Source organism: Thecamonas trahens (genome assembly GCF_000142905.1).
Source record: "Thecamonas trahens ATCC 50062 unplaced genomic scaffold supercont1.41, whole genome shotgun sequence".
NCBI classification, from domain to species: domain Eukaryota; order Apusomonadida; family Apusomonadidae; genus Thecamonas; species Thecamonas trahens.
Window position 1 is genome coordinate 23,747 of NW_013657639.1, and position 9,518 is coordinate 33,264.

General features: G+C 66.0%; 4 protein-coding genes across 4 annotated transcripts; 2 read left to right on the forward strand and 2 right to left on the reverse strand.

Annotated features, from left to right (window-relative positions):
* Positions 1-237: 237 nt before the first annotated feature.
* AMSG_08016 (uncharacterized protein) lies at positions 238-1,422 on the forward strand (the record flags this gene model as incomplete). The annotated part of the gene is made up of 1 exon (XM_013899808.1): positions 238-1,422. The coding sequence occupies one exon, from the start codon at positions 238-240 to the stop codon at positions 1,420-1,422; it is 1,185 nt and encodes a 394-aa protein (XP_013755262.1).
* Positions 1,423-1,512: 90 nt separating this feature from the next.
* AMSG_08017 (uncharacterized protein) lies at positions 1,513-2,426 on the reverse strand (the record flags this gene model as incomplete). Its single annotated transcript, XM_013899809.1, has 2 exons — positions 1,583-2,426; positions 1,513-1,541 (listed from the first exon to the last, which is right to left on the reverse strand). The coding sequence occupies exons 1-2, from the start codon at positions 2,376-2,378 to the stop codon at positions 1,513-1,515; spliced, it is 825 nt and encodes a 274-aa protein (XP_013755263.1). The 5' UTR covers positions 2,379-2,426.
* A 222-nt stretch (positions 2,427-2,648) lies between these two features.
* AMSG_08018 (Ras guanine nucleotide exchange factor A) lies at positions 2,649-6,991 on the reverse strand (the record flags this gene model as incomplete). Its single annotated transcript, XM_013899810.1, has 3 exons — positions 2,649-4,734; positions 4,776-6,306; positions 6,466-6,991. The coding sequence occupies 3 exons, from the start codon at positions 6,989-6,991 to the stop codon at positions 2,709-2,711; spliced, it is 4,083 nt and encodes a 1,360-aa protein (XP_013755264.1). The 3' UTR covers positions 2,649-2,708.
* Positions 6,992-7,724: 733 nt separating this feature from the next.
* On the forward strand, positions 7,725-8,949 carry AMSG_12123 (uncharacterized protein; the record flags this gene model as incomplete). The annotated part of the gene is made up of 2 exons (XM_013899912.1): positions 7,725-8,033; positions 8,362-8,949. Exons 1-2 carry the CDS (start codon positions 7,959-7,961, stop codon positions 8,947-8,949), a joined length of 663 nt encoding a protein of 220 aa, XP_013755366.1. The 5' UTR covers positions 7,725-7,958.
* Between the last annotated feature and the right edge of the window lie 569 nt (positions 8,950-9,518).

Consider the following 9,518-nt stretch of genomic DNA (forward strand, 5'->3'; position numbering starts at 1 on the left):
TGGGGTGTGTGTGTTGGGGGGGTGGGGGGGGTTGGTAGTGGTGGCGATGTGGCATTGAATACCATTCATGTACAAGTGATCGTGTGTGTGTGTGTGTGTGTGGGGTGGTGGTGGTGGTGTGGTGGTGGTGGTGGGGGTATGCCATCGCTGTGGGCATGGTCCATGGCAGGGGGGTGGTGATCACCACCACGCTCACCACCACCTCACCCCCCTCCCCCCCACCTACCCACCCACCCCATGTCGCAAGCGTGCCTAAACTGTGGGGTGACCAAGACGCCCATCTGGCGCAAGGGCCTGGACAACCGTGTGGTGTGCAATGCCTGCGGGCTGTACTTTCGCAACCATGGCAAGTCCCGCCCCATGGACGTCATTGCCGGCAAGCGCTCTCGCTCGGCTATAACCAGTGGCGGCATGAGCCGGGCAGAGCGGAGGAGGATTGCTCGCGAGGCGAAGGAAGCTGCGGCGTTGGCTGCAGCGGCAGCTGATACTGGTGGCTATGCCATCACTGCCGTCTCGTCCTTTGTCAAGTCGGCGGCGCTGGCGAGAGAGACGCCCGCCGCTCGGGCCCGTCTCGAAGCCGCCGTCATTCCTCGCATGCCAGAGCTCGAGGCCTACGCCCCGGCAAAGTCCAACGTCGACTGGCGCTCCACCGCTCCGCCCATCCCGCGCTCCGCGCCTCCAGGCAACATCGCTGCTCGCCCGCGCCCGCTGCCCTTTATCCGCACAAACACCATCCCGGCCGTCCGCAAGCGCGAGCGGATGAACGCCATCATGGAGGAGGTCTACCGCGCCACAAAGCGGCCCAAGCGGAGCTCGCGCAAGACTGCTGTCACAGAGCCTGCCTCTCCTGCCACTGCTGCCTCACCGCCTCCGCTCGATGTCGACGCCGTCCCGCTCGTCGTCGACCCGGCCACTGACTCCGGCTCGCCTGATGACCCCGAGTCGTCCGACGACGACCTCGCCGCCTGGGATGCTGTCCACACTGTTGACCGCCCCTCGGACGGGCTCTCACTTCGCATCGGCGACGCCGTCGCCATCCGCGCAGACCCCGCCTCGTCGCTCGAGTATCACGCCGTCATCGCAGGCTTTACCTGGAACCTCGATGCCATCTACGTCGTTTGGCTCCGCCGCCGCGCTGCTGCGGCTGTCTCCGCTGCGCCCGGCCCGCCGCTTTCGGCCTTTTACGACCTCGCCGAGCTCGACCCGGCTCCACAGCCGTTCGATGCCGTCGTCAGCTGCCTCGGCTTTTCCGCCCATCTCCCCTTTGACCTCATCCGCGCCGCCCGCGCCGCCGCGCTCATCACCGCCGACGCCGACGCCGACGCCGACGCTGACGCCGCCGCCGTCTCGCCGGCCCTACAGGCCGACGACAGCCTTGCCCGCCTCGCTCTCGTCTCGTCGCTCGCCGTAGCTCAAGCATGAACTCATGAACGCCCCCGTGCCCGCTTGCTCGCCCCGCCATGCCCGCTGTCGCCGCTGCTGCGAGAGTCCAGGACGCCAAAGTCTGACTCGTCAGACTGCGACCCGTCGTTGTCCGACAACTCGACGTCTTCCCAAGCCGGCAGCAACTTGCCGATCTTACCCAGCTCATCCTCCACTAGCCGCGCCATCTCACCAATCCGCCGCACCGCCTGATTCGCCACCTCGACATGCGAGAGCTCCCGGCTCTCCGGGCCGCGCGGCGCCTGCACCCCGCCCTCCACTAGCGCCTGCTGCAGCGCCCGGATGTACGCCACCGCGCCCTGCACCACCGCCACCCGCGAGCTGGAGCTACGGAATCCATCCGGCACCACATCCCGCAGCTCGTTGCACGCCTGCGTCATGTTGCCGCGATATGCCTTGAGCCGGCTCTTGTGATCCACTTTCGGACCCTTGCCCTTGTCCGCCGTCCGCTTCCGCTTCCGGCTTCGCCTGGCAGCTGCCACCGTCTCGCGCGGCGGCGGCGCCGGGTTGGGCGGCGGTGCCGCCGATGGCGATGGCGACCGCGTCGGCGGCAGCGGGTCCACCCCACTCCCGCCCCCCACCCTGCCACCCCCGCTCCCGTAACCGGCTCCGCTCTGGCTCCTCAGGTTTTCCTGGAAATCGAGAATGGCCCGCACGCCCGGCCTCAGTAGCTCGCGGGCGATCTGGGTCATGTGCTCTTCGGCTGCAGCGTCACTCTGCCCTCCCCCGCCACCAGCATCGTCATCATCGTCGCCGCCGCCGTCGTCGTCGTTGTCGGCTACCGCAATCTGGACTTGCCTCGTCAGCAGATCGGTCGGCCGCCCGGTCCCATCGTCCCCGCTCGTTACCGTAAACCTCATTCCTGACGCCATCGGTGTCGTCATGAACGTCATCGTCGGTTCGTCTGCCCTTGCCAGCACAGCAGACGGTTCCATCGCCACCGCAAAGGCGGCGTCACCACCGGCCGCTCCAGCCCCACGCCCGCTCCGTCCGCTCCCGCCTCGTCCCGCTACTCCTTCCGCCGCTGCTCTCGTCCTCGCCCGCTGCCCTCCTCCACCACGTACGCCTTGACTCATGTGTTGTCGAGACGTGTCGCTCGCCCGAGCCCGACTCGACTCCACGCCCACGTCCACACCTACGACCAGCGCCGGCTGCTCAACTGAGCCGAGCCGAGGGGACGGCGTGTGGTGATGGCGCGTGTGGGGTCAGCATAGAAACAATTTTTACAGCCCCCCCCTCCCCCCTCCCCCCCAACTGCTTGCTCCTCACTCTACATCACTGCCGGAGAGCGGCGAGGACTTGGAGGTCATCGATGGGCGGTGGGCTGGTGGGCCGGTAGACGATGAGTTGGAGCCGCGGGAGGAGGCTGAGAGAGCAGCGGCAGTGGCGGCCGAGGCCCGCGGTTCGACGCGGAGTGACTCGGCGTAGAGTGCGTCATCGTCGAGGGCACCGGCGCAGGCCGAGAGCTCGGCGGCGAGCGCGGGGATGCGGGTGTAAGTGTACGGCTCCGACTGGAAGAGAGTGATCCGCGAGATGGCGTCGTACATGAGCCTCCGCTTGGCAAAGTTGATCTCACCGTCGATGCTGTCCGGGTTCTCCTCGATGAACGTCAGATCCTTGATAAAGATGCCGATGAAGGGAATGCACGGCGGGTTGGCCTTGGCGAGCGCGGCGCGCAGGCCCTTGTACGAGCCCTCGGCCGAGACAAGCGTCTCGAGCGAGGCCAGTGTCTGGCTTGCCGACTTGGAGAGCGCCTCGCGTGTTGCCCGCAGCCGTGCCACCGCCACGTGATTGAGGCCCGAGACCAGCGCCATGACCGACGCAAAGTTGTTGGCCTCCCAGCACGCCTTGGCCACCCGGATGAGCTTGGCCATCCGACTCGCGCGATCGCGGACCGTCGCCCCGGCCACCACTAGCGTCGCCACCCATGTCGAGAACTCGTTGAACCGCGCGATGAAGGACATGAGGTTCGGCGCAAAGCAGTGCCGCTCGGCCTTGGCGTAGTTCTGGTTGAGGAACTCGGACGGGAGAATGCGCTTGAAGAGCGCGTAGTCGAGGAGCGCAATCTGCTGCGCCACCGCCACCGGCGACGCATCCCACAGCGTGTCTTTGGCCGAGCTGCCGCTCCGGCTCCCTCCCGCAGGCGCAAGCGCCACCCGGTGGGAGAAGCTTCGCCTCACCCTGGTCTCCGGCTCGTCCACAAGCGCCGTCTTGATCTTGGCAAAGAGCGACGCTGCAAGCTTGGCCTTGCCGTCGTCGACAAGCGTTTCAGCCACAAACGCGTAGAGCGAGGCCTGAACCGACGGCTCGAGCGCGTGGAACGGCCGCGATGAGAGCCAGTTGCGGAGAACGTTGACAACGCGCAGCTGGATCTGTGACTGCGTTCCCGCGTTAAACGCGTTGAGCGCTTGCTGTGGCGACCAGCTGCGACGCGGCGACGGCTGCGGTGACGGACTCGCCGCCCGCTCGCCGCCGCTGCTCAACGGGCTCTCCCACACCCGCTTCTCCGCGTTGAGCATGTACCCGTGGTCGGCCTCCGCCTCAAGCCACGCCGGCGGTGTGTCGCTCGCCTCCGCCTCCACCAGCAGCTCGCCCGAGTGCAGCGCTTGGCCAAGTGCGAGTGCTTGCATCTCGTCATCGACTACCGCCGCGAGAACCGCAAGCAGCCAGTCGACAAACTGCGACTTTGTGAACGGGACTCCGGGCTCAAACGAGGCCCGGACTCGCGCCGCGATCTCGTCGATCGTCGGCAGCCGCGGCGACTCGGGCGGCGACGGCGCGTGTGAGCCGCGCCGTGCCGGCACGCCCAGTGCCCCGCCCCTGCCCGCCGCCTCACCACCGCCGCAGAGCTCAAACGGCGTGTGGTACCGCTCAAGCAACTTGCGGAGGAGAGCCTGCGGGCTGGTGAACGAGTCGTAGGTGAGAAGGAAGATCTTCTGGAACCGCAGGTCGTGCTCGTGCTGCGACGTCAGCCGCCGGACAAGCGTATTGAGTGACCCGACCTCGACGTCGCCGGTCGGCGTCTCAGCCTCGTCGCGGATGTCGCCGTCGTCGCTTGGCGAGCTCGGCGGAAGCGCGCTCGGCTCCCAGAAAAGCCACAGGCTGGAGCCAAACGGCAAGCCGAGCTCAAAGAGCGAAGCCTCCCGCTCGAGCTCGTCGCCCCCGTCTGCCGCTGTCGTAACACGCACAGCCGCCGCAAGCGCCGCCGCTGGAAGCTCAAGCGGAAACCGGAAGCCGAACCGCCGCGCAAACGCTGGAACGAGCGAGACAATCGTGCGGTTGTAGTCGACGCTAACGAGGCCGAGAGCTCGGCCTCTCCCCGCGAGGTCCACACTGTGAGCGCTTGCGGCACAGCCTTGAAGATCAGGTGTGTGATCGAGTAGCTCAGCTCGGTCAGCGAGAGCGAGAGCGGGAGCGGTCGCGCCGGCGCCACCCCTGCGTGCGCCTGGTGGAACGGCAAGAAGAAGCCGAGAGCTGAGACCGGCACAAAGGTGTCGACGTGACCGCCCGTGACCAGTGTCGTCACCAACTCGGCCACCGTCACCGACTCGCTCACCATGACCATGTTATCGACCTCGAGCGCGTCCGGCTCGTCGAGCGCGAGCTCCACCAGCATCTCCACCGCAGACAGGCCTGCCGCACCAAGCGCCGCCGCCGCCTCGCGGGCCTCATCGAGCTCGTAATCGTTGACGCCCGGCGCGTCGAGCGCATCCAGCCGCGACACAATTTGGAACGGCCGGACTACAAGCTTGAGGACAATGCCAGCGAGCGTGCCGTCGTCGCGGCCTCCAGGCGCCCCCGGTCCCATCGAGAGGTGCGGGACAATTGTCGAGAGGAGCGCAAACGGGTTGAGCGCCGCCCCACTGCCGGCGTCAAACAGAGCGCAGCAAGTGAGGAGCGCCGGCGAGAGCGAGAACTTGCGCCCCAGTGTCTCAACCACGTCCAGCGGCGTGTGGTAGCCCATGGCCGGCACCGCGCACTGCGAGCCGTCTGCGCCACGCGCCACAGCCTTGGGCAGGTCAATGGCGACCGAGAGGAGGAGCGGCGCCGCCGCGCTCGCAGGCGCCGTCCGCGCCATCACACCCATGACCTCGTCGCCGACGCTCAGCGCGCCGATGGGGAACACCCCGTCGGTGTTGTCAAACCGCCCGAGCGCCCAACCAGACGCAAAGACTGCGGTCACCGCTACCTCTGCGCCCATCGGGAACGGGAGCTGCGGAAGCACATCGAGGGCATCCATCCCGTCGGCAGGCGGGGCGTACGTCACCCGCGCCGTGCCAAGCCCGAGATACGTCAGGTTGTCGGCGCTGGCCTCTCCGGTTGCGCCGAGATCCGCCAGCCGCGGCGCCCGCCCACCCGGCGCCGGCGACGACGTCTTGACCAGCCAATCGTCCCAGGTGTACAGCGCCCGCGGGTCGACGCTGAACAGGGCCGTTGTCGTCCGCACAGATTTCTGCGTCATTGCCCGCGACCGGAAGAACGACCGCATCTGGACCGAGTCGTATGAAGAGAACGCATCGGCGTCGGCGTCGGCATTGGCATCGACATTGGCATTGGCACTGGGAGCTTCAGCAGCAGCAGACGCGGGCGCAGGTGCAGGCGCAGGCGCGGGCGCCAGCGCGGGTGTTGGCGCCAGCGCGGATACAGGCGAGGCTGACGCTGGCGCCGACGACGTCGAAGTCTCGTAGGTCGAGCTGGTCGAGCCCGAGTCCGTCTCGTAGTCTGACGACGTGGCATACGACGATGACGACGACGACGACGACGACGACGACGACGAGTGCACCGGCTGGCGCTTGTCGGGACCTACAGCCGACTTGGAGGGCGAGAGCACGCCTTGCGCCTTTGGAGCTGACGCAAGCGCAGCTGAAGGACGTGGCGGTCGAGCGCCTGTCGTGGCTGTCTTGGCATGGCGGCGACGGATACGTGCCGAGGAGTGATGCGAGCGCGCGCTTGGTGCGGCAGTGCGGATCCTGCGACTAGCGCGCGAGCGTTTCTCCCGCCGCGCTCTGACCCGAGAGATACGACGTGCGTGCGCTGCCGAGCGCGAGTCGGGCAGTGCACGCTCATCAGCCGGCTGGGCCGTATCTGCCGTCATGAGCGAGTCGCGCAGCGTGGTTCTCAGCGGGCGATCGTCCCGGGCCCGCGCCGATCCACCGCCATCGACCGCAATCTGAGCCTTGAGGCTCGCAATTGCCCGCTTTGCATCTTCAAGCTCGATGCGAAGATCGACGACGTCAGCGTTTGCGGCGTTTGTGGCAGAGACAGCAAGCTTCAGTTGCTTGTCGGCCTCTGCCGCAGCAGCCTTTGCAGCGATGGCTCTTGAGCGCCAAGACTCGCCCACAGCCTTTTCCCATCCACCTGCCGCCGCCACCGATCTCAACCTGCGAGTCAGCGCCCGTTCCGTCTCCAGCGCCACCTCCAGCGAGCTTTCCCGAGCATGTGCCGCCTCCAGAGCGCCATTAAGGGCAGCTATCTCAGCCCGTAGCGAGTTGCCTGACCGCAGGCCGCGTGCCGCCGACACCTGGGTCGTCTCCACCTCTTCCTCCATACAGCGCAGAGCGGAGGCGTGTGCGGAGGTGTGTGCAGTCGTGGCGTCGAGTGGTGGTTCCGCCGTCTTTGGTGGCTTTGGTTTGCTTCGCCGACTGGCTGACTGGGTTGAGTCTGGCGACATGGGTCGACCCCAGTCCATCGACTCGCTCGGGTTGGGCGGGCTGATGGATGGGCGGGCTGATGGATGGGCGGGCTGATGGATGGGCGGGCTGATGGATGGGCGGGCTGATGGATGGGCGGGCTGATGGCTGGGCGGGCTGATGGATGGGCGGGCTGATGGATGGGCGGGCTGATGGATGGGCGGGCTGATGGATGGGCGGGCTGATGGCTGGGCGGGCTGATGGATGGGCGGGCTGATGGATGGGCGGGCTGATGGATGGGCGGGCTGATGGATGGGCGGGCTGATGGATGGGCGGGCTGATGGATGGGCGGGCTGATGGATGAGCGGGCTGATGGCTGACTGGGCTGATGGATGGGCGGGCTGATGGATGGGCGGGCTGATGGATGGGCGGGCTGATGGATGGGCGGGCTGATGGATGGGCGGGCTGATGGATGAGCGGGCTGATGGATGGGCGGGCTGATGGCATCAGATGGCCAACATCATGTATGATGGTGGGAGAGGGGAGAGGGGAGTGATGGATGTGATGACAGCAATCGAGGCGTGTGCCGGGTGTGTGAGCGATGGCTTCACGATGACAGCAGCAACATAGGAGGCGACACTCATCTCCAAGCAGACCACCATGTCGACGAGCGAGTACAGCGCCAGCGCTAGCAACGAGACATCCGGTAGCGGTGAGTATTCCATGTCGTCTGCTGGTGACTCGAACTCGTCGTCGTCATCGTATGACGGTGTCTATGCCTACAAGTTCGACATGATCACCTCGGACAAGCCGCAGCGGCTGCCACGCGACACAGCCGTTCTCTTGGTCAACATTGCCGCTCTATGAGGGCTGACCGCCGAGCAGATGCCGCAGCTCAACGAGCTGCAAACCATGTTTGAGGACCATCCTTTTACCGTCTGGGCCATCCCGGCTAACCAGGTGCGTGCTACTCGCCTTGCTAGCTGGGCCCGGCCAGTGCTCGGGCCGAGGTTGAGAGGAAGTGGGCGAGATCGTGGAGGAGCGGTGAGAGATCGTGGAGGAGCGGTGAGAGATCGTGGAGGAGCGGTGAGAGATCGTGGAGGAGCGGTGAGAGATCGTGGAGGAGCGGTGAGAGATCGTGGAGGAGCGGAAGGGGTTGTTTGAGGAGCGGGGGAAGATTGGGGCGGGAAAGATGGTCGGGAGTGCGGGGAGAATAAGGCGGGATTGAAGCGCCGGGGGAGCGGGAGATGGCGGCATGTACTCACCACTCTGTCGATGGCGAGAACAGCACGGACTCCAGGAGAACGCTCGGGACGTGGAGATCCTCAACATGTATCGGTACGTGCGACCGGGTAACGGCTACGAGCCGAACTTCCCGATCACCACCAAGATGGATGTTGTTGGCCCGAACGGCGGCCTGATGGCCGAGCTGGCTGCCCAGCTCCCGCTCAAGCCTGAGAACCCGAACCGCCGCTACCTGGTCGACACCACGCCGTGCGGCCTCAAGACCAAGAAGGTCTCGTCCAAGACCATCGAGTGGAACTTTGGCATGATCCTTGTCGGGCCCGACGGCACGCCGCTCAAGCGGTACTACCCGTCGGTCAAGCCTACCGACGACGTCGTCGTGGCCGACATCGAGGACGCGCTCGGCGTCATCCTCAAGCGCAAGGCCAAGAAGGCCAAGAAGGCCAAGAAGGCCAAGGGCGGTAAGGCCAAGGGCGGCAAGGCCAAGGGCGGCAAGGCGAAGAAGTCCAAGGCTGGCGCCTCATCGGCCGATGACTCGACTGATGCTGCCGAGTCGTCGAATGCCAAGTCCAAGGCCAAGTCCAAGGCCAAGTCCAAGGCCAAGGGCAAGGCCAAGAAGGCCCGGCGCTGAGCTGAGCTCGCGCCCTCCTCTGCCCACTTTGCTCTCAGCGTTACTAGCAATGATGCACTTGCGATGGATCCTCCATCCAGCGACGGCGCTTCTTCTGAATCGGAACTGACAGACGCCTCCCCCAAGGCACGCACTACAGCGTGCCCGGGAGATGACTTGATCCCTTGACGCGCACAGGCCCATTTGTGCGGCACGGCACCCTGGCTCACTTCATCTGCTCGCCAAGCGATGCCGCAGCCCCTGTCTGTGCGCCGACAGCCTCTGGAAGCAGCACTCTACCTGAATGACCTCATCGCCAGCGCACCATTGTCGATGTTGACTGTAAAGATTGGCTCTCTGAACTTTGCGCACCCCTTGCGCACCGCTTGCCCTGATCACGACCACGGCCACGACCACGACCACGACCACGACCACGATCATGACCACAATCACCACTACGATCATGACCACGACCACAATCACAACCGCAATCACAACCACGAGAACAATTGATCGACCCCCCCCCCCCGCCCCCCGACGCGGTAGCTCGGGACTCGGGAACGAGGCGCCACTGGCTGGCCCCTGAAATA